The 24,185-nt window shown below is 36.5% G+C and overlaps 1 protein-coding gene across 2 annotated transcripts; it reads left to right on the top strand.

The window, feature by feature from the left end:
- Window positions 1–3,670: 3,670 nt before the first annotated feature.
- Window positions 3,671–18,313, top strand: PLRG1 (pleiotropic regulator 1). Of its 2 annotated transcripts, XM_082653512.1 has the most exons (16): window positions 3,770–3,784; window positions 5,177–5,283; window positions 5,577–5,648; window positions 6,316–6,458; window positions 7,157–7,210; window positions 8,076–8,169; window positions 8,385–8,466; window positions 9,828–9,929; window positions 10,677–10,769; window positions 12,850–12,999; window positions 13,089–13,190; window positions 13,688–13,790; window positions 14,513–14,621; window positions 15,864–16,003; window positions 16,482–16,675; window positions 17,245–18,313. In XM_082653512.1, exons 4-16 carry the CDS (start codon window positions 6,329–6,331, stop codon window positions 17,302–17,304), a joined length of 1,413 nt encoding a protein of 470 aa, XP_082509638.1. In that variant the 5' UTR covers window positions 3,770–3,784; window positions 5,177–5,283; window positions 5,577–5,648; window positions 6,316–6,328; the 3' UTR covers window positions 17,305–18,313. The 2 variants fall into 2 exon arrangements, with proteins under 2 accessions (XP_082509637.1, XP_082509638.1); XM_082653511.1 differs by lacking the exon at window positions 5,577–5,648 and having other exon boundaries at window positions 3,671–3,784.
- The last annotated feature ends 5,872 nt before the right edge of the window (window positions 18,314–24,185 follow it).

Here is a 24,185-nt window from a genome sequence, read left to right as displayed (position 1 = left end):
AAACTTCCAAACTTGATCATCTGATTCTTCTGCGAAATCTGAGACACCTGATTGTCCTTTTAAATAGTACCCCCATTATTTTTTGGTAAGTTAATGCAGGGGAGTACTATTTAAAAGGTAAGTTAGGGCTTCCCTGGTGGTGCAGTGGTTAAGAATCCTCCTGCCAATGCAGGGAACACGGGTTTGAGCCCTGGTCCGGGAAGATCCCACATGCCGCAGACCAACTAAGCCTGTGTGCCACAACTACTGAGCCTGAGCTCTAGACCCCGCGAGCCACAACTCCTGAAGCCCGGGCGCCTAGAGCCCGTGCTCTGCAACAAGAGAAGCCACCGCAATGAGAAGCCCGCGCACCACAACGAAGAGTAGCCCCCGCTCGTCACAACTAGAGAAAGCCCACGCACAGCAACAAGAGTCATGTACCACAATGTTCATTGCAGCTCTATTTACAATAGCCAGGAGATGGAAGCAACCTAAGTGTCCATCATTGGATGAATGGATAAAGAAGATGTGGTACATATATACAATGGAATATTACTCAGCCATAAAAGGAAACGAAATTGAGTTATTTGTAGTGAGGTGGATGGGCCTAGAGACTGTTAACAGCGTGAAGTAAGTCAGAAAGAGAAAAATAAACACCGTATGCTAACACATATATATATGGAATCTAAAAAAAAAGGTTCTGAAGAACCTAGGGGCAGGACAGGAATAAAGAGGCAGACGTAGAGAATGGACTTGAGGACACAGGGAGGGGGAAGGGTAAGCTGGGACGAAGGGTAAGTGAGAGAGTGGCATGGACTTATATATACTAATAAATATAAGATACTAATATATACTAATAAATGTAAGATAGCTAGTGGGAAGCAGCCGCATAGCACAGGGAGATCAGCTCGGTGCTTTGTGACCACCTAGAGGGGTGGGAGGGAGATGCAGGAGGGAGGAGATATGGGGATATATGTATAGCTGATTCACTTTGTTATAAAGCAGAAACTAACACACCACTGTAAAGCAATTATACCCCAATAAAGATGTTAAAACAAAACAAAACAAAAAACAAACAAAAACAACAACAAAAGAAACAAAGACCCAACGCAGACAAAAATAAATTAATTAATTAAAAAAAAAAACTCTAAAAGGTAAGTTAATTAGTGGCTGAGATAGCTTCTGGGGTTTGCTGAACTATTTCAAAGGGAAAGTTAAGATCAAATGTTTGGGAATCAAACTGAGTTTTTAAAAAAAGCATAAATCACACATCGGAAACAGAAGCTGTATTTTCACACGATGCAATAAAGCACTTAAAGTGATTAAGTATATAGTACCAGTAGTAAAACTCTGTAGAAAATAAAAACGTTTTATTTGGAGTATTTTATAACATTCATTTAAAAAATCTTTCACTATTTAATAAAAATGTATTAAATTAAATTAATAGTATTTTCTGTAAAATATGCCCAAGATTAGATTAATGACATAACAGATATTTATAATTTTGAGTCTTCTGATCCAAGAATAAGGTATGCATTTTCATTGATTCAAATTTTCTTCTTTATGTCCCTTAAGCTTTTTTCATATGACTTGCATACTTTTCATTTATTGTTATGAGATTTTCCCCCATTATATATTTTAACTGCATACATAAAAGCTATTGATTTTTGAAAGAGAATATAGAGATGTCCTATATCGGTGAGTAAAAAAAAAAATTAGCTTAACTAATGAAGGGAGACTTTCCTTAAGATTTGTACTATTGGTTTCACCCAAACAGACTTAATAATATATATTAATAAAGTATTCACCATGTGTGCTTTTGGGAACAAACCTCCTACACTTATGAAGAGCAGCAGTGACCCCTACTGCTCAAATAAGGCAGCTCTAGGTGTCAGCCAGGACAGGGATTCTTTTTTTTCTTTTCTTTTCTTTTTTTTTTATTGGAGTATAGTCGATTCACAATGTTGTGTTAGTTTCAGGTGTACAACAAAGTGAATATGTTATAAATATACATATAACCACTCTTTTTAAGATTCTTTTCCCATATAGGCCATTACAGAGTATTGAGTAGAGTTCCCTGTACTATACAGTAGGCCCTTATTAGTTATCTATTTTATATATAGTAGCGTGTATATGTCAATCCCAATCTTCCAATTTATCCCTCCCCCTTCCCTGGTAACCATAAATTTATTTTCTACATCTGTAACTCTATTTCTGTTTTGTAGATAAGTTCATCTGTATCTTTTTCAGATTCCATATATAAGCGATATCATACGATATTTGTATTTCTCTGTCTTACTTCACTCAATATGACAATCCATGTTGCTGCAAATGGCATTATTTTGTTTTTTTATGGCTGAGTAATATTCCACTGTATACATGTACCACATCTTTAACTATATTGCCATAGATATATTAGAACCTTGCTTATCTTTCTATAATTTTATTGCCCTTTGCTGGTCATGTTCTTTTGTATAGTTATTTCTATCTATAGGTAAGGTATACTCTGATTTATTTTCCCAAGTACATATTTTATAATTATGGCATTTCCTTGCAAGGCCTACCATCAGTGGCCACTGCTATAGAAAATCAATTCGTAAGGCCAAATTTACACTCAAATTCAGAGATGATTGTATTTTCAAATAGAAGGATGGTCTTAATTTTTGTAATGAATTAAAAATTAATTCCTAAATGAGATGATCAATTCACATTGCTATACTTTTGATAGATTTTTCTCCCTCTCAAAGTATACACAACATGCTCTGGTGACAAGATCTGTGGAAACTGACTATGGTTAAAGAACAAGCAGAGTCAGTACAATGCTTGTCTATTCAAGTTTGCAAATGTCCAGTTCCATCAATTTTCCTTCTTATGTGGAAAAATAGGCACGACTGATCACAAACTGCAGATTTTACCTGGGTATAAAACAAAATGCCAATCCTTTGGCACCAGTCTGTATACACACAAAAATGGCTAAAGTCTTCAGTTGTGTTTTTCTTCCACCAGCTTTGACAAACTGTACCCTGGCATTGTTGAAGCCACATTCATCATCAGACAACGAGGAAATGGCCAAGAGTTATGCCATTGTTGGGATATTGAAAAAAAAAACAACTATGCTGGCTGAAAATAAATTTGAGATTTTGCCATATGCTGTTAAAGCCAAAATCTTTTGCAAAATTTCTCAAATTGAAACCATTCCGCAATATTCACTCAACAAGTGTTTCATGGACAGTGTAAGTGGAATTGTTTTTTAGGCACCAAGACTACAAAGATTTCTAAATGCTTCCAAACAAATTGAGCCAAGTAGCGGAATCAGGCGACAAAAATCACGGAGGCAACCCCCGAAGAAGGCAAGGAGAGGTAAGAGCCTTCGCGCTCTCCGGACCTTCCCTAGAACTGACTGCTGAGGTTGTCTGAAAAAAAAGTATTAAGATTCCAGAGAACAGAGTGCAAACAACCACAGCCCTAAACCAAAATATTTAAGGCTGAGAGTAAGGCAGAAAACGATATTATCTCAAGATTTCTGCAGAAGCGAGTAAAACCTTTACTCCCGCGATTCCGGCAGCTTCCGCCCCGCACTCTCGAAGCTCCGCCCCACGGGCGGCCCCCGAGGAGAAAGGCCCGCCCTTTGGCCCCAGACTGCCTGCGGCCCACCAGCGCGCGTGCGCAGGGTCTTACGTCACATCCGGCGCCAGGACGCCCGATTCAGGAAGGGGCCGAGTAGTTGTGGCGGCGGTTTCTGTCCAGTTGGTTGGAGTTTCATCCTTGCTGGAGCGAGTGGGTAGACCGCGGCGTCATGGTCGAGGTAAAGTGACACTTGGGTGCCCAGGGGCCATCTGTTCTGGATTATTTTTCTTTGGCGGCGGGCGTGAGGGATCGAGGGTGCTGGGAGTCAGGGGAGAGTAGCGGCTGCGAGGGGAGGCTGTTTGGCCGAGGCCGGGTAGTCTCTTAAGGTTTTTAGGGAGGCAGAGAAGCCGGATGAGAGCACAAGTTGGAGGTTCTGTCTGGGCGGGAAGCCTGAGATAATTCCTCCAGTTTTCATTTGGCCCTTGGGCGCTTGAGCTGGGCACGGTCCTCTGAGGCGGAGTTTCTGTCGATGTTCGACCAGTGGTACTCGCTGCCTGCTGGGTCGAGTCGGTGATTCTGTGTCTTACAAAACTGGCGGTCTTCTCTGGTCTTCATTTTTTGTCTTACTAAAGCTCTTCCCCGGGAAAACCTGCCATTCTTGAATTTTTGCATTTTCCGCTAGCTTGAACAACTATTAGCAAGCCTTGTTCGTTTTATCTCAAAATTCTTGACTCTTGTCCAGGCCCACTGCCATCACCTGAATTCAGACCACATCATCTTCCACCAATGCTGATGCATTAGCTCTTTGGTGGTCTCCTTGCTTCTGTTTCTGTCACCCTTCCCCCACCCCCAGTAAATTGATCAGTTTAAAACGTAGGATGTTCGAGCTTTTCTTGCTTAAGACCCTTTAGTGGTCCTATGTATCTAGAGCAAAAATGCAGACCGTTGCAATGGTATAAAAAAAACTTATCTGGATCTTGTCTATCCTTACAACCTCATCTTGCATCATCAACCCACCCTTTCACCAAACATACACAGCTGTACTGCAGGTTCTGGCATTATTTTGGTTACCAAACGCCTTTGTATTTACATGGGCTTTTCTCTCTGCTTGGATTGTTCTTACCTCTATTTTGTGCAAGGCTAACTCCCTCTCTGCTTAACTGCCACCTCAGAGAGATCTTTCATTACCACCCTAAGGTCTTCTTCTGTCCTCGGTCTCAGCCCCCTGCTTGTTTCCTTCATAGCACTTATTAAAATGTGGAGTTACTTTGTTTGTTTTTATTTGCCTGTTTCCTCTTGAGCACAGGGACCGTGGCTGCCTTTCATCATTCTGTTGTTAGTTTCTAGCACAATACCTGCCACTCAATTAGTAGGAGTTCAGTAAATATTTATTCAGTAAATGACTAATCTCAGGCATCACTCAGCTGGTATACCTGGGGCTCTGGCCCAAGAGGAGCTTCTTCCTCTTCTCTGAACTTGACTCCTATAGCTTGCTACAGATAGCTGTGGTGAGTGGTACAAAGCTTTTTACATATTTAAACATGTAAAGTGTATAACTAATTTCACTTTAATTTAGGTTATGGTATATATAATTTGTAGCTAGATATGTAATTATACTCTTTTGTTCTAGGAGGTACAGAAACATTCTGTGCACACACTTGTGTTCAGGTCATTGAAGAGAACCCATGACATGTTTGTGGCTGATAATGGAAAACCTGTGCCTTTGGATGAAGAGAGGTAGGGATAGTTCCTTTTCAATTGCTAGAATATTTCAACTTATAATATTGGGGGAAGAGAGCAGGGAGAGGGGAAGGTTTAAAGATTAGTAAGTAATACTAACTCATAGGATATCTATTCAGTAATGAGTGGTGTTTGGGCATAATTTAAGCTGAGTTAACTTTATTTTTTTTGGCCTTATCTTTTACAGTAAAAGTCCCATTAATTAATTGCATTTTACAAATACCCAGTAATTAGGAGAGTCCCTTTTAGGCGTTATATTTTATAATCAATCACTTTGTATGTGCTTTCAGCTTCCTGCTGCTCTCAGAGCCTTGCTGAGCTGAAATTGTACCTGGCCAGTACCTCTACTCCCATCTTTTCTCGTTAGTATGATGAAGATTTTTGAGTGGTGGCATATTTTTGGTTCTACATCTCCAGCTCCAGTCTGGGATTGCATTATGTGCAGTGTTCCTTCTTTGTCCTTTACCCTTCTTTAAAAATCTACCTAATTCCTCAAACAAGCATTTATATTTAATTTACCAAGTGGACTATCCTTAAAAGTAGCATAATAAGTGCATTTGTTTCTAAAATGCTGAGTTAAGTACTTGGATTAGTTTGAACTAATCTTTCTAGGTATATCCAGGAAAGGTTACTATAGAAGCTTTTACTGTATTTTTATATTTAGACATTTGAAGGAAAGTATACTGACTTTGAGGTTTTTTTTAAAGGATATATTAGTTTCTATATATTTTAAAATGAGTTAGACCTTTGATAAATCAACATGAAAGTTTTTATATAATTGGTTAACAAACTAAACTATTACTTAATGGATGCTATGTGGTAGATTGTGAACAAAAGTGTGGAAATGCACTTGGAAATTTTTTAAAATATTGTTTAACTTTAAAATCTTAATAGTAACTTTTTCTACATGATTAGGCAAACTTAAGCTACTTAAATACTTGTTTTCTGGATATCTGTGAATATATTTACATTGGTGAATATATTTAAAGTACTCAAAGATACATTTTTATGTTTATAATTTTTAAATAGTCACAAACGAAAAATGGCAATCAAGCTGCGTAATGAGTATGGTCCTGTGTTGCATATGCCTACTTCAAAAGAAAATCTTAAAGAGAAAGGCCCTCAGAATGCATCAGATTCATATGGACACAAACAATATCCTGCCAATCAAGGTGAGTATGGCATTGTCAGAAATGTCAGGATTTATATGTGAATTTTAAAAATAGAAAAATGAAATGTCTTATTAGTGCTTCTTCTGGAAGGACTTATTAGAGCCATACCCTATTTAACAGCTTGATTTCCTCATTGGAGTAGTGAGTGAGATTATTGGTTGGTGGATTTTTCCCTTATAGGAAATTAAAACAGTGGTATAATGATGGCAGAAATTCTTAGGATATGGAGATAGTCATAGTGGAGACTAAAGGAAAAATTCCTAACCTGTGGGGAATTTTTCTTTCATCTATCTGTTTTGGCTATAATTCAGAAAGATGATATTAAGTACTAAAATTGTAGTGAATAAAGATAATCCAAGATTCCACAGGAAAACCATTTGTTTGGAAGATAAACCTGAGTGGATTATTACTTGATAAGATGACCTCTCTACACACCATTGCTATATAGCAAATGTACAAGCTTTCTTGACACCACATCAGCAAATGATCAGAGAACTACCTGTGAACATGGTCTTCAGAAGGCAAAGCAAAAATGATCAACTTACCTTATTTCTGAGGCTTGGGCTTAGTTGGGAAAATTTGAGATATCCAGTTGATAATTTAATATTATTTAATTCATTAAAAGACGTGATACTTGTATATAAGATAATTTTGCCACAGATGAATTTTCTCTCTCTCTCTCTCCCTTTTTTTAATAGGACAAGAAGTTGAATATTTGGTGACAGGTACACATCCGTATCCACCAGGACCTGGTAAGTAGCTGTTATATTTGAAAATGTCTTATTGTCACTTATATTTCCATGACTGAGCCAATAATATGATTCCCATTGCCTGTAAAATATAAGATAAGCTCAATAACCAAGCATCCAGGCATAGCTGTTTAGATGATAATTAACTTTCACATGCATTCATTCAGCAAACATTCTTAAGCATTTATTTTTTTTTAGGCACTGTGCTAAGAATTCAAAGACAATAAGACTGCTCCAGGCTAAGACAAGCTTATTACCTGGAAGTTTAGTCAGACACATAAATATCACGAAGCTTATAAAAGTGTTAGAAGTGTTAGCATAGAAGCAGGTATGATAGAAACATATCCTGGGTGTGTTGTATGTGAAGAGGAATTAGCACACAAATGGAGTGGCCAGTATAACAGGGTGGAGGACAAAAAGCTTAGTATATCCAGGTTCTAGTAATTTTAGAGGACGGAATTCACCATATTCAAGTATAGATGAATTGGTGCTTCTTGTTGTAGGAATTTACATTTACCCTTCGAAACATTCTGTTAGTATTTGGGGAACTGCTTAATTTTTATATTTGAAGGTAATATCCCAAGATAACAGAAATTTAACTTTACTATCTTGGGCTATGTTAATATTAAGCTGTTTTGATTAAATATATGAGACAAATTTGAGATATATGTTGTTGGGCAATATTTATTGTAAAAGAATTAGAAACAAAAGACCTACAAAATGTAACAAAAATTTTTGTAATATCACCACCTAGAGATAATCACCATTACCTTTTTGTTATGTTTTCCTCCACTATTTTATTGTAAATGCATGTAAATGGAAGCAAAGATAGATACTAAAAGGAGTTGATTTTTTTTTATTTCAACAGGGGTTGCTTTGACAGCGGACACTAAGATCCAAAGAATGCCAAGTGAATCAGCTGCACAGTCCTTAGCTGTGGCATTACCTACTTCTCAAGCCAGGTAGGAGATACTATGCTTCTAAATAACAAAGATTTTGAAAGCATAGTTTACTGTTCACATTTTTTCTCATTTTTAAATTTGTTTCTTTGTAGTTACGTATTGTATGACATTTTCCTTTACCAGTGCTTACAAAAACTTAAAATATAGAGTCAGTCCTGCAGAACACCTGACTGGAGACACTAATTACTTAGAATATGGTGTTTCTTTTGCCTCAGGGTTGATGCAAACCGTAGTGCACCTGCTGGAGGTGAATACCGACACCCTGGGGCTTCTGACCGGTCACAGCCTTCAGGGGCGGTAAGTTGTCTGTGTCAAATCACATCACGCTGTGGGTTTCTAACTTTAACATGTTGCCTATTTCCATTTATTCCAAGATTCTTACCTTAAATATTAATAAATGAACATTTTCCTTGGACTTGTTCAAGTAAATAGCAGCCTGAGCTAGTTGCTAATATTTCATAGCCCTAAAATTTAAGTTGCTAGTGGATTGACAGAATAATTTAAAGTTCTGTTAATTCTGTGTCTACTTGCACATTGGACATAACATTTATTTTGATGAAGATAATGTGATGATGCTCTTTATTACCCACTATTAAAAATGCAAGCATGGTTATTCTGAAGCTTCTATTAGTACGTGTTAGATATGAAAGTGTTTTTTTATTAAACTCTCATTTGGTTTGTACGGTTAGAGTTGAGTGCTATTAGTATCGTAATATTCACAGGCTATACAACTAATATCTTACAAATGAGCATTTAGAAATATATTATTTGTTTGTAAGTAAATGGCAGCTACTGTTGTTATTGGTGAAAGTAGTTATAGAAAGAATAACTGAAAATATGCAGTTTGCTTTATTATGCTGTTACTTGAAGTGAGTGCAGTCTTTACTTCTTCAGTTTATTATGCAGTTGCTTTGTGAAGTGAATGAATTTGTAGTCCTCCTACCAGGGTCTTTAGCCTCCATTCACAGCATCTGCCCAGGCTTTCTGCCTCCTTAGGATATAACATAAGCTTCTTGAGGGCAATAACTTTACAGGCTTCAGTGTTTTTTGGACGGGTGGATGCTATCAGTATATGGTTATATCAGCTAGTATACCCTTTAAGATAGTATTGAAATACTTTTGTGGGAGATAAATAGAAGGAACTTTCAGTTTCTCCTTTGTAGTATGAAATCAATAATGTTAAAATATGACAAAAGCAACGACATTAATCCACATATATTTACTTAAATAATAATGGGAGCTTACATTCAGCATTTACTACTCTGTTACAGTCTTCATAATAACTGTATGAGATAGTTGCTGTTATTTCCATTTTACTAATGAGGCACAGAGGTTACATAATTCATACCCAAGGTCATTAGCTAGTAACGGACAGAGTTGGGTTTTGAACCCATGCACAGTGATATGTGCTCTCAATGTTAAGGTTCTGCCTCTCTGAGATTTAATTGTTTTTTAAATTTAAAATTAACATACGGAAAATATAGTTCTGATTGGAAGTCTTAGACTCATTTTCTAGGTATGCAGATATTTTACAGATATCTTTTTTTCTTTACTTAAGGAAAAAAACTTTCATAAATCCCTTTGACTTTCCATTTTTGAATTGATAACATGAAACCTTAGGTAAGATATCTTTAATAATTAATCTATTCCATATCTAGGTTGTTATGGACAGTGGCAATGCCAAGAACTCCGCACTGATGGCTAAAAAAGCCCCTACAATGCCGAAACCTCAGTGGCACCCACCGTGGAAACTCTACAGAGTGAGTGAATCTGTATATTATTCCACTACATGAAACATGATCACTGCTTTCCAGTTAAACAAGAGCCGAGGAATGGAATAAGGAGGAAACAGAGTGAATATGAGAGCTGGTAGAGTGATCTGAGGTGGGGTGGAGGGAGGGGCTTAGACAGTATCTTAAAAGATACTTTGGGAAGGAGACTTCATTAAATGGAAGCTATACTTGTATATCGTATAAGATACAGTATACAGTATTGATAGAAGGCTACTAAGTGGAGAGCAGACAAAATAAATTTAGGAAAGTGTTCGAGGTGTTCTATGGAGAAACCTCCAAGGAGAAAATCCATACATCAGGACATTTCTGTGGCCCTACCAGTTATCTTTTTAATTATAGTAAATTGGAATGATTCAAAATGTACCAAATCTAAAATAAAATGTAAATAGTAGGAAACGTACAGCTAGACAAATTATCATACCTTAGAATAGACTTTCTTTTGGTGTATAGATCTAATAAATCTTAATATATATATAAATTTGGGTAACCACTACCGCAATCTGGATAATAGAAGTTCCATTGATTCAAAAACGCCCCTGTGCTGTTTTCTTATAATCATATCCTTTCTCACCCGTGCCAACCATTCATCTTCTTTCGATCACTGTAGTTGTACTTTTCAGTTGTATCATATTTAACATAAGTGTGATGAGTTGAAATTGAATAAACTTTAGCTTCTGTGTAGTGAGCCTGCTCATTGTATCTTTTTAAATACAGGTGATCAGTGGGCATCTTGGCTGGGTTCGATGTATTGCTGTGGAACCTGGAAACCAGTGGTTTGTTACTGGATCTGCTGACAGAACTATAAAGGTAATAAGGAAGGAAGAAAAATGTAAACATGATTTTGTGTTTGCCGTGTAATTTTAATGTTTTATTTACTCTGGTGGGAATTGCTGTTCTAGTTCTCTGATTTCTTAGACCCGAGTGTGGAGTAAAATTTATTATCTATACCAGTTAAAAGTCCCAAATAGGGCTTCCCTGGTGGTGCATTGGTTAAGAATCCACCTGCCAATGCAGGGGACATCAGTTCAAGCCCTGGTCCGGGAAGATCCTACATGCTGTGGAGCAACTAAGTCTCTGTGCCACAACTACTGAGCCTGCGCTCTAGAGCCCACGAGCCACAACTACTGAGTCCGTGTGCCTAGAGCCCATGCTCTGCAACAAGAGAAGCCACTGCAGTGAGAAGCCCGCGCACCACAATGAAGAGTAGCCCCTGCTTACCACAACTAGAGAAAGCCAGCGTGCAGCAGTGAAGATTCAATGCGGCCAAAAATAAATAAAATAAATAAATTAAAAAAAAAAGTCTCAAATAAATATCTGTTTGAAAAGTGGTATTTAAGCAACAGTTTTTTTTCCAAACAGTACATGCTGACTGTTTACAACTAATTTCTTCATATTTTTTTCTCCTTCTGGTTACAAAATTAAAGCATGCTTATCTATAAAAAATGTGGAAAATGTAAAGGAGTATAAAAGAATACAGACCCAGGGCTTCCCTGGTGGCGCAGTGGTTAAGAGTCCGCCTGCCATTGCAGGGGACCTGGGTTCGAGCCCTGGTCTGGGAAGATCCCACATGCCGCAGAGCAACTAAGCCCCCGCGCTACAACAAAGAGTAGCTTCCACTCGCTGCAACTAGAGAAAGCCTGCGTGCAGCAATGAAGACCCAATGCAGCCAAAAAGAAAGAAAGAAAGAAAAGAAAAAGAATATAGACCCATGCATAATCCTACCACTGTCAGATATTTGAATTTTCTTTTTAACATTTATTTCTGTGTATGTGTATCTGCATTTTCTTCTGCGTTTTTTTCCTGTGTATATAAATGTGTATCTTTTAAAAATCATGTTTGATATGTAATTTTGTTCCCAGCTTTTTTTCAGTTAATATTGTGTCAAAGGCATATTCCTGTCAAAAACTGAACATCTTTTTTTAAAAATTTATTTTAAGTATAGTTGATTTACAATATGTTAATTGCTATTGTACAGCAAAGTGATTCAGTTATGCATATATATACATTCTTTCTCATATTCTTTTCCATTATGGTTTATCACAGGTATTGAATATAGTTCCCTGTGCTATACAGTAGGACCTTGTTACTTATTCATTCTATGTATTATGGTTTGCATCTGCTAATCCCAAATTCCTATCCTTTCCTCTCCTGAACATTTTTTTAAATGGTTCCATAGTATTATGTCATTTAGATATTCTGTAATCTATTTTCCTTCTGTTAGGCATTAAAGTTTTTTTAGTTTCCTGATTTTTCACTAACATAAGTAATGCTGTAGTTAATATGTGCCTAAAGCTTTTTCTGTATTTTAAAGTGTTTTGTTATGATAGTTTCCCAGAAAAAAGTATTAAAGGTCAGGCATTCTTGAAGTTGACACCCAAAGTTAAAAATTATTTTCCAAAATGGGTGAATTGATACTTGCAGCATGTGAGAGGATCCTTTTCAGCACATTGCTTGTGTTTTTAAAAAAATATTTACTATTGTGATAAGCAGAAATGAATATCTAATCTTTCAAAAACTGTGTGTATAAAATTTATAGTGATGTTGAAGTTTTTGATACCTTTATTTGCTACTTTTAGGTTTTTTTTTTTAAGTTGATGCCATCCTTGACTAATTTAATACCTCAGTATTCATACTTTTACTATTAGTGATATCCTTTATATATTAAGAATATTAACTTTTTGTCATCTGTGCAAATATTTTCCCAGTTTGATCATGCCCTTTAATTCTCTTTTCCCTGATTTTATTTTTGTTGATGGGGTCATTTTGCAAACTTTTATATTTTTATGTGTTTTTATCTTTCACTTTTTGAAGACAATTTTAACATCAAGATTCTAAAAATTTGCTTTGGAATAATAAAGAAGAAAAATTAAATATTTTTTGATTGCAGATCTGGGACTTGGCTAGTGGCAAGTTAAAACTGTCATTAACTGGGCACATCAGTACGGTGCGTGGTGTGATAGTGAGCACGAGGAGCCCGTACCTGTTCTCCTGTGGAGAAGACAAACAAGTCAAATGCTGGGATCTTGAGTATAATAAGGTAAGCATGAAGTTAAGGATTGGAGACATTATGGGCCCCTGTTTATCTTCCTAATTGTAGAGATTTTAACTTTCTTTCTTATTTTTTAGGTTATAAGGCACTATCATGGACATCTGAGTGCAGTGTATGGTTTAGATCTGCACCCAACAATCGATGTGCTGGTGACCTGTAGCCGAGACTCAACTGCACGGGTAAATGGAATAGAGCTGATCTGTACATATATTGCATCTTACAGTATGCTTATTTGGTCCTAAAGTCCTGTATTTTTTGATAGAGTATTTAAAGATAGTTGTCTTGACCCATCAATGCCCTACCTAGTCTTCATCTTCTGAGTTCTGTGGCCCCACTATGTCTATAACTGGGAGGTCCCGCCCCTGATATGCGACCTCTCACATGCCAGTCTATCACCACAGCTGTGGTCCATTAGCTGTTTCATTCAGTAGCCCCATTATACCCATTCTAGTCAGTAGGTCCCCTGATCTTGTAGCTTTTTTCCCCATTGGCTGCCTCCTATATACATTCCCCAGCCAGCTTACAGGTGATTATTTCATTTACTCACTTTCTTCATTATATTCAAGGCAGGCACACAAAGTTGTCGAGTAGATTCCCAGGCTTGCATTGATCTAGTTACCTGCCTGAGATATGAATACCTGTTCTCTTTGATGGTATGTCTGTTGTGTTTTGATAGATTTGGGATGTGAGAACTAAAGCCAGTGTACACACGTTATCTGGACATACTAATGCGGTGGCTACAGTGAGGTGTCAAGCTGCGGAACCACAAATTATTACTGGTACGATCGATACTTTTCAAGTTTACAGTATATTCATATCAGAGTGCATTATGATTATATACTTTTCATATTTACTATGACTCTTGCTTTGTGTTGTATATACAGTGTTTCTGTGTGCACTTGAAATTTTTTGTGGTAACATTTCATCCCATTGTTTTTATCTCATACTTTTTACATATCATAGAATCTTTGTATCAGGTAATGTCTGACTAGAAAATAGTGCTATTAGATACAACTAAGCATTGTTTTATAGTATCGAAATTACCGGTCTAGGAAATTAAAGTTAGAAGACAAAATACTCTCAGACTTTTAGAGCTGGTTTGAGTCTTGTTTTGCTTAAAATATGGTTAATATCATTGAATCTTCAAGACTAGAAAATAATTCCTTCCCGTGTGTTTCATTAACTAAATGATTATTAGAGTTTTTTCCTTCCTCTCCACTAGGGGATGACATCATGTATTTGTTTTATTTGTTATTCACATTTGTTCTAGTTATTCAGATGACAGTGCAACAAGCGTTTATTATATTCTTTTAAGAATTAAACTTAAAATCAACCAAATATTTTGCAACTATAGAAAACAATTAGCTAAGGGTTAATATGACTTTTATTTCATATATATATGTCTGTGGAGGAATGCTTCCAATTTTATTATATTTAACTTTCACATTCTTTTTTTCTGATCTGTGTGTATCTTGGGGATGTGTGTGTATTCTCCTTACAGGAAGCCACGACACTACAATACGATTATGGGATTTGGTGGCTGGAAAAACAAGAGTCACATTAACAAATCACAAAAAATCAGTCAGGGCTGTGGTTTTACATCCAAGACAGTAAGTATGTTTTCCTAAGTAGCTTCTCTTCTTTCTTCAGTTCTTAGTATAATACAGAAATACTTTGGTAGTCATTTAGCCACTGTCATTTTTTCACCTGTGCCACATATGAACATGCATTTCTTTTATTTTCCTTGCGTAGTATTTTGCTTCATGGCCTCTATAAGACAAGGAAAGCTTTCTGCATGGTGAAAATGATGTCAAATGAGATAACACGAATAAATCATGGTTAAAAGTTGCATGTCATAATCGAAGCTAATAGTAGCTATATTTAATGTTTTAGACATAAATATTATTAGGCACTGAGCTATACATAGAATAGTTAATTCTTTTTTTTTTTTTTTTTTTTTTTTTGCGATACACGGGCCTCTCACTGTTGCGGCCTCTCCCGTTGCGGAGCACAGGCTCCGGATGCGCAGGCTCCGGACGCGCAGGCTCAGCGGCCATGGCTCACGGGCCCAGCCGCTCCGCGGCATGTGGGATCCTCCCGGACCGGGGCACGAACCCGCGTCCCCTGCATCGGCAGGCGGACTCTCAACCACTGCGCCACCAGGGAAGCCCCAGAATAGTTAATTCTTAAGGAGGAAGTTAATACGATCGGATAAAATAGTAGTAATCATGAACATTATAGTCAGAGTATCCCAAGAGATGGAGCATAATATCACAACCTGTTGTCTATGAAACTATATCACCTGGCACTTTCTGGTCACAAGTGATATCTTGCCTCTCCTCCTCTCTTTCCCACTCTCCCTTACCTTTATTTTCACTCTTGTCCTTCCTCCCTTTCCCTGTCTTCCTCATTCCCTTTATTCCTCCCCCTCCCTTTCTCTCTTCCTCTTGCCTCTATTTCTTTCATTTTCTCCCTTTCTTCTTGTTCTGTCTCTCCTCTCTCTCTGGCTTTCTCTCTTGCTTTCTTGAAAATAGTTACATCACCCCTTGCTCTTTATGTGAGTTTAGGGGTTTGTATGTTTATTGCTTTAGCTTAGTGTAGAGCATCGGGGAAATGAGAGGAAAATAAAACTTCAACCTAGGACTTAACGTACATTTAAAATAATTTAAAAATCTGATTTAACTTGGAACAAATATCTTGATATTTTTATCTCTTGGTATGATGATAATATTTTGCTAAAACTGCGTAGATCCTGACTACACATGCAAAATACAGCCATAATCAGATTTTATAAAATCCACCATTGTATTTAACTTGGTTTACTTTATCATTAATTCTTTATCTCATTTCAGTTACACATTTGCGTCTGGTTCTCCAGATAACATAAAACAGTGGAAATTCCCCGATGGAAGTTTCATTCAAAATCTTTCTGGTCACAATGCTATTATTAATACACTGACAGTAAATTCTGATGGAGTGCTTGTATCTGGAGGTAAAATAAGGTTTTTATGATAAATATGTTTTAGTCTGTCATTTTTTTCTTTTACTGAGTAAAATTTCTAAGTCATCACACCTAAGTATTATAGCAGAACTTGCCTGTTTTAACGTTTGTTTGAATGTTCACTTGTGTTCATGCATATTCATAATGCACGTAGCATATTTCATAGTTTAGCTCTCTTTAAGTTCCCACATTGATAAATCTAAGTTAGGGGTTTATGCCAGAAATCGCCTAAAGTGTGGTTGTGTGTTCTGGAGTTGAATGTCGTTTTGTGGTGCTTTTTGAGATCTATAATAAATTCTGAATTAAGTACAAATGAAAGTAGACAAACTGATATTAAGAGGAGCTTGAGTGCCTGCATCTTATATATCTTTGTAGTAGTGACTGCAGTTACTACTGTGGTGCTTAATAAACATTTGTCAAGCTGAATTGTTGAGAGGACACCAGGTTTAACTATATCTTTCCCTTTAAGCTGACAATGGCACTATGCATCTTTGGGACTGGAGAACTGGCTACAATTTCCAGAGAGTTCATGCAGCAGTGCAGCCTGGGTCTTTGGACAGTGAGTCAGGAATATTTGCTTGTGCTTTTGATCAGTCTGAAAGTCGGTTATTAACAGCTGAAGCTGATAAAACCATTAAAGTGTACAGAGAGGATGATACAGCGGTAAGATTTCTGTTTCATATACATTATAAAGTATAATAAAATCAGCCATGCCAATTTTGCGTTTTCTCATTTTAAAGTTACTGAAATTATCAGAAGGGAAAGTAATCTTCATAATATTAAAGTATTTGTCATCTTGAATAGTGTCTGCTCATAGACTTCTTTATTGGTTTCATTGATGACAGCAAATCAATAGTTTTGATTTTATCTCAACGTTCCTTATTAGAGTTATTGGGAAAATCTTACACTAAGAATCACAGCAAATAAGTTGATTACTATGCAAATTAATTCTAGAATCATAAGCTTTGGTGTTATTAGAATGTCTAAATAGCAATTTTATTTAAAATGAAAAACCGTAAACTGAATTTGTAGCAAATGCATTCATCCTTTATTAGAGTCAGATAATGCCAAAAGTTTGTCACTTATCTTAAAATTGTTAAAGAACTGCTAAATACATAATGCCAAGTAATATAATTTTGAATAAGTGCCGTATTTTTGTTAGAAAGGAACCTATTAAATATGAAGCAGGCCAGAAATACTTTGTTTTAACTTACTTACTTTTCTATTTTTAGACAGAAGAAACTCATCCAGTCAGCTGGAAGCCAGAAATTATCAAGAGAAAGAGATTTTAATGTGGCGTTGTCTTCATGGTGGTTCCAGTTTTGTTTGTTTGTTTTTTAGCTTGGTGTTGATGGGAATATCCAGTCATTTGTGCTCTGGCTAGGAATATAAAGCAAAAACTCACATGCTTGAATCATTGCTTTTTCATATTTTACAATGAACTGTCCTCTCCCCATGTTTTTATTTCTAAAATAAACAGTTTGAGATTCTAGGAGGTAAGATGCAGATATCAAGCATATGTGGGTTTGTTGAACATAACTATCCTAAAGATAGAATGATTTATCACTTTTATTAAAACACACTTTTTTTTTTTTTAACTTACAGAACTGCTTACTGTAGTAGGACATGTTTTGAGGGGAGCAGTCTTTCTTTTTAATCCTTTAAAAGCTGGTGTCTGTGACTGATAATTTGGGATTAAAGGATTTGAAGCGTTAACTTCTGTATGTTTATTCCACATACAGTTTTTGAGTGCGTGTTCTGTAAAGTTCTGCACTAGATACTGTTCAGGAAGTAGACAGATGAGATGTGTCTGTCTTTTCAGACAGGGGTCCCCAACCCCTGGGACACGGACCAGTACAGGTCCGTGGCCTGTTAGGAACCAGGCTGCACAGCAGGAGGTGAGCGGTGGGCAAGCGAGTGAAGCTTCATGTGTATTTACAGCCACTCCCTGTCACTGGCATTACCGCCTGAGCTCCACCTCCGGTCAGATCAGCGGCGGCATTAGATTCTCATAGGAGTGCGAACTCTACCGTGAACTGCGCGTACAAGGGATCTAGGTTGCGCGCTATGAGAATCTAATGCCTGATGATCTGAGGTGGAGCTGAGGGGGAGATGCTAGTACTGGGGAGCGGCTGCAAATACAGTTTATCATTAGCAGAGAGGTTTGACTGCACAGAGACCATAATAAATCAATTGCTTGCAGACTCGTATCAAAACCCTATCAGTGAGTGTCAAGTGAAAACAGGCTCAGGGTCCCCACTGATTCTGCATTATGGTGACTTGTATAATTATTATATATTACAATGTAGTGATAATAGAAATAAAGTACACAATAAATGTAATGCGCTTGAATCATCCCAAAACTATCCTTCTGACCCCATCCCCAGTCCGTGGAAAAATTGTCTTCCTTGAAACTGGTCCCTGGTGCCAAAAATGTTGGAGACCGCTGCTTTAAGACTTCTACTTTAGTAGCTTATTACAGAAATGCTGTTATAGAGGTACCAGCGAAAAGCCAGGACAACACAGAGGAAAAGCCCATTTATTTTCCCTGAGGAGGATTATGGAAGACTTCTTAAGAGTCAGCGGTGTTTGAGCTGAGCCTTGAAAGAGGTCAGAGAAGAAAAAGGGTACTCTAAGATGAGGTGTGAAGTGACAGGCCAGACATGTGAGAGGTGTGTATCCCAGGAGTACAGAGTTGTCTGCTGCAGTTGAATGAGAACAGCTGGTGGTGGCAGGGAAAGCTTATGTTTTGAGTTTCAATTGTATTCCACAAGCAGTAGGTTACCAATATAGGTATCAAACCCTGGAGAAATAACTGGAGATACCAATGGACGTATTTGAAGCTATAGCAAGGGCTGCAGTCTCTTGTGAAGACTTCATAGAAAAGTGTTACTTAGGTTTCTGATGCCTGTGCCTCTTTCTAGCATATACCGAGTTTTACAAACCCTGTCCTTAGGATCCTGATTCCCTATCAGGCAAGAAAATTTGTCACACTTCACTTTCTACAGTTAGAAAACAAAATTACAGGAACAATCAGTTTAAAATGTGTTTCAAATTAAGAAATTATACCATAATTTTGAATAAGCATTTCCAAATATACATAAACCATCTTGCATGCTGTAGGTGGGAGTGTAGTTGTTAACAACCTTTAGGAGGGTAGTTTTCCAGAGTATATTGAAGATGCTTGGAATCTTTGGCTAACTCCTCATTAGAAATGAAATTACTAGGAAACTGCCTAATGGGAATAATCTGACAACTGTACACAGCATACTTATTTCACCTTTGTCTTTAATTAAAACTAGCCCATATGTCCTAACAATAAGAGACTGGTATAATAGATTATGGTATCTTCATGCAGTTTCCATTAAGAGTAAGAAATATCTCTGGAATAATAAGATGTCCAAATTTTACCCTTATATATAAAAGGAAGCTGTGCAAGCTTGCTTTTTTTTTTTTTTTTTGGTAGAGTAACTTGTTAATGCTCTAAAAAATACTGGAGAAGTAACACCACATTGTTATCAGTGGCTTTGTGAGAGTGGGATTATGGGAGAACGTTCATGATTGGCTTTATATATTTCTATAATGTTTTAATTTTCTATAAGCATGTATTTTGTAAACTTAAATAAAGAAGAAAACCCCACTAGACTTGCACCCCTGGGAGATTCTAATATGCCTTCTAAAAGAAGAAAAATCATAGAGGTGAATAGTATCCCAAAGCCCAGTCCAAAGGCCAAGGAGAAATTACTAGCACAGGGTGGTGAGAATGATAGCTCCTGTTATCCTGCGTAGCAGAACTTCAACTATTATGTTTGTTAGACACAAGTATCAAATTCTGAAGAGCATGAAAAAATCCATTTCCCTGCTTCATGCTGTCCTGTATTATGGTGTTCTTGAATCCTCTTGCAAAAAGTTCATCCACCATGTATGGTCATGAACCCCATGAAATTTTAAGCAGAATTTCATGCATGTGCCTTTTTTAAATTTACTTGGCAGAACCCCAACCTAAATTTCTTACTCTGCCTATGCCTTGAGTACACTCAAGCTGTAAAATAATGTTAGAGGAAGACAGCTGTGCTAACTGGACTCATTTTTGGCTTATGAGCACGCACCTCAGGTAAGCCATCAACAGTGACCACTCACATTTCCACAGTTACGCCTTCTGCCTCCTGTTAACAAAGGATGAACTACCCACCTAAGAACAACTTTGCTGAGTATGTGTACAATCGTAGCCTTATACTCTCGCTTACTCAAGAACTTTGCTTCCACAACCCCCTCCCTTTCTTTTCTGCACCATAAATTCCTTCCCTTTTTGCCAAATGATTCTCATCAACAAATATGTTGTATTTAAATAAGTATTTAATATATGTTTTTAAATATGACTGTCTTTAAAAAAAATCACTAAACGTAATGTTCCCTTCTAGATACGCACCATTTCTCTGTTCCCCTTTTATAACCTTCTAACCTCATCTCTGACTCCTCACTTCCCTTTCTCTTAACTGACTAATCCAAAAGTAATGAAAACAAATGTGTTAAACATAAGTCATAAAAAGAGAAGAAACTTTAAAAAATAGTATAAAAGTTGATAGTGAAATAAAAAAGATGTAATTAGTATATAAAGCTAAATGTTAATTTTTTGGTGCAAAAATAAAGTAAATAAAAACCAATTAAGGGGCTTCCCTGATGACACAGTAGTTGGGAGTCCGCCTGCCAATGCAGGGGACACGGGTTCGTGCCCCGGTCCGGGAAGATCCCACGTGCCGCGGAGCGGCTGGGCCCGTGAACCATGGCCGCTGAGCCTGCGCGTCCGGAGCCTGTGCTTAGCAACGGGAGAGGCCACAACAGTGAGAGGCCTGCGTACCGCCAAAAAAACCAAAACAAAACAAAAAAAACAAGAAACAGAAGAATGATAGATATCCTAATAAAAATGATAAAGGGGAGAGGGGAGACAATTATGTCCAAATCCATGTCATTATATTTAAACAGTCAAATAAAATGGTTAAGTTTTCTTAAATTTATTTTTATAAATTCCTATGACTGCAGAACATGCAAAAAACCCTACATAGATTACCATAGAAGAAATAGAATTGTCAACTCCTACCAAAACCACCTGCATACATCATAAATCTCATGGAGATTCAGAACGAAATTCTAATTACAATGCACTTTAATTTTTTCTAGGACCTAGATAAAGAAGGAAAGCTTTCATGTTTTAAAATGTAAGTATAACAAAGATGCCCAAATTCCATAAAGCACAAAGGAAATTATGACTTTGTTTATGAATATTGATGCAAAAATCATTAGTAAAGTCTAATAAAAAAATCAAGCTTCACATATCTAAGTGGAAGTTATTCTGATAGTGCAAGGAAGGTTTCATTAGAAAAATTTCCTATTGGGAAACAAATTAATGTAATTCACCACATTGTTTTATATAAGGAGAAAAATCATGAGCGTCTTCATAGAAGATAGAGGCATTTCAGTATTTAAAATCCATTCTTCATTAAATAAAAAACTTACTAAACATAGGAACAGGTGGATACTTTTAAAACTTGATGAAGTATAACTACCTCAGTTGTTAATTGGGAAACACTAGCGGCAATCCTTGGCATTCCTTAGCTTGCATCTGCAGCCCTTCAGTGCCTGCCTCCCCGTCACATGGCATTCCCCTTTTGAGCGTCTGTGTCTCTCTTCCTCTTCTGATAAGGCACCCAGTTATATTGGATTAAGGGCCCACCCTTCTCCAATATGGCCTTATCTTAACTAATGGTGTCCACAATGACGCTCTTTCAAAATAAGGTCACGTTCTTAGGCACTGGGGATTAGGGCTTTAACCTATCTTTCTGAGGAATACAATTCAACCCATAACATGAGACAAATAAATACCAGCTTACTTACAAAGGAACAGTAATTGGCTGACGACAAACCTATGAACACACAAGGGAAGCTGGAAGACAGAATAATCTCTCCAGGTGCTGAGAGACAATAACTGTCATCTCAGAATTGTGTACTCAGTAACACTAATTTATAAGATCAAGGACAAAATAAAGACATTTTCAAGTAAAAAAAAAAAAAAAAAAATAGAAGCATTCCTATTAGCATCAGAAACAAGACAAGGATGTCCACCATCACTACTTTTAACTTTTTTTTAAAATAACTTTCTACTACATTTAGATTCAAGTAAGAAATTGAAGTATAATAATTGGGAAGTAGGAAATAAACTTACTAGCAGATGAGTCAATTATGTATCTGGAAAAAGAATTATCTGAAAACTGGTTAAATGTCAGACAACATTTTATTGTAAATAATTCAGATAAACAAGATTATCAACCAATATACGCAGAAGAGTCATTTGACAGAATTCAAGAAAAATACCAGGCCTGAGAGAAAGAATGGGGAGATATGTCAAAATTTCTTAAAGAGTAATTATTAGGAAGTATTTAATATACTAAATTATTCTTTGTGGTGGAACATAGAGGCAGGCACAGGAATAATAAAGGGATATCTGCACTCATTTTTTAATTCAGTATGTTTCTGGGAGTTTTAACAGGATAAGAAAAGAAAAGTCAAATTATAATGATTTGTAGGTAAGGCATATAAAGGAAGCAGATAGAAAATCTGTTACAACGTGAAAATGCCTTATAAGATGATTCCATACAAGATGAATATGGGACCTGAAAATTAGTATTTCTTGACAACAGCAGTGAGCTAGCTGTTTCATATTGTCTACAAAATAACCACTTTCACACTATGAACAAAACCTATAAAATATTTAAGAGTAGCTTTAATAGGAAATGTGGAAACTCTATGTAAAGGAACGAAAAACTGTAAAACTCGATTGAAGGTTTTTAAATGGAAATGCACACCTTGACCGTGGAAGAAAAGACACTTTTAACTATGCTGTTTCCATGAAAATTAACACATAAATTTAATATGATCCCAATCAAACTTTCAATGAGTTTTGTTGGAAGAACTTGACAAATTGATGGTCAAGTTTATGTTGTAAATAAAAGATACCAAATATTTAAGAAACTTTCAAAAGATCAGAATCACGAGAGGTAGGGGCACCAAGTATAGAAAACATATAGTTATGTCAGAGTTGTTTATTAATGCAGGAATAAAAATTCAAGTCAAGAGAACCGAATAGATAGCCCAGAAACAGATATAGTTATATATGGAAACTTAGTAGGGCTCTGATATCGAAAAATCCCAGTATTTTATTAAAATTTAAAAAGCTGGGCCCTAGTCTAAGATTTATTTATACTTATCTAAATGTAAAGTTTATTAATATAAATTCTATGACATGTATGTTGAAGGACATTTAAGAAACTAAACATTGATACCTTCTGAAATGGAATAGGGTCTTGGGTAGATGATACACTCTTTTTTTTTAAAGGCATACAATATGATGATTTGATTTTATTTTATACATATTTTATACATATACATAGTGAAATAACTACCTCAGTCAGGTACTTCACGTATCATCTCCTCACATAGTTACCTTTTATGTTTATGATATAAGATAAAGAACCAATTTCATTCTTTTCATGTGGATACCTAGTTTTCCCAGCATCATTTATTCAAGACACTGTCTTTCCCTGTGGTGTATTTTTGGCACCCTTGTTGAAAATAGTTGACTGTATATATTTTGGTTTATTTCTGGGCTCTATTTTCTTCCATTGGTCTCTGTCTGTTTTTATGCCAATACCATGTAATTTTGACTAATACAGATCTGTAACATGATTTGAAATCAGGAAGTGTGAGCCCTCTAACTCTGTTCTACTTTTTAAAGGTTGCTTTGGCTATTTGGGGTCCTTTGTGGTTCCATATGAGTTTTAGAATTGTTTTTTCTATTTCTGTGAAAAGCGCCATTGGACTTTTGATAGGGATTACACTGAATCTGTATATCACTTTTGGTAGTATGGATATTTTAACAATATTAATTCTTCTGATCCTTGAACATGGTATATCTTTCCATTTGTTTTTGTCTTCTTCAATTTATTTCATCCATGTTTTATAGTTTTCAGTGTACAGATCTTTCATCTCCTTGGTTAAATGCATTCCTAATATTTTATTTTATTCTTTTTGATGCTAGATGATACACTCTTTTAATGTACATTCTTTGGTATACAGAGCATCTTCCCATGAATAGAGGATTGGTTAACACATTTTTCAG

This window comes from Grampus griseus (assembly GCF_964374135.1).
Source record: "Grampus griseus genome assembly, chromosome: 4".
In the NCBI taxonomy this organism is placed as follows: Eukaryota; Metazoa; Chordata; class Mammalia; order Artiodactyla; family Delphinidae; genus Grampus; species Grampus griseus.
This window is presented reverse-complemented; position numbering and strand designations above follow the sequence as displayed.

Coding starts and splice junctions, on each gene's coding strand:
- PLRG1 (XM_082653511.1), top strand. Junction 7,211..8,075: donor TCCGTATCCACCAGGACCTG/GTAAGTAGCTGT, acceptor TTATTTCAACAG/GGGTTGCTTTGACAGCGGAC. Junction 13,191..13,687: donor GCCGAGACTCAACTGCACGG/GTAAATGGAATA, acceptor GTGTTTTGATAG/ATTTGGGATGTGAGAACTAA.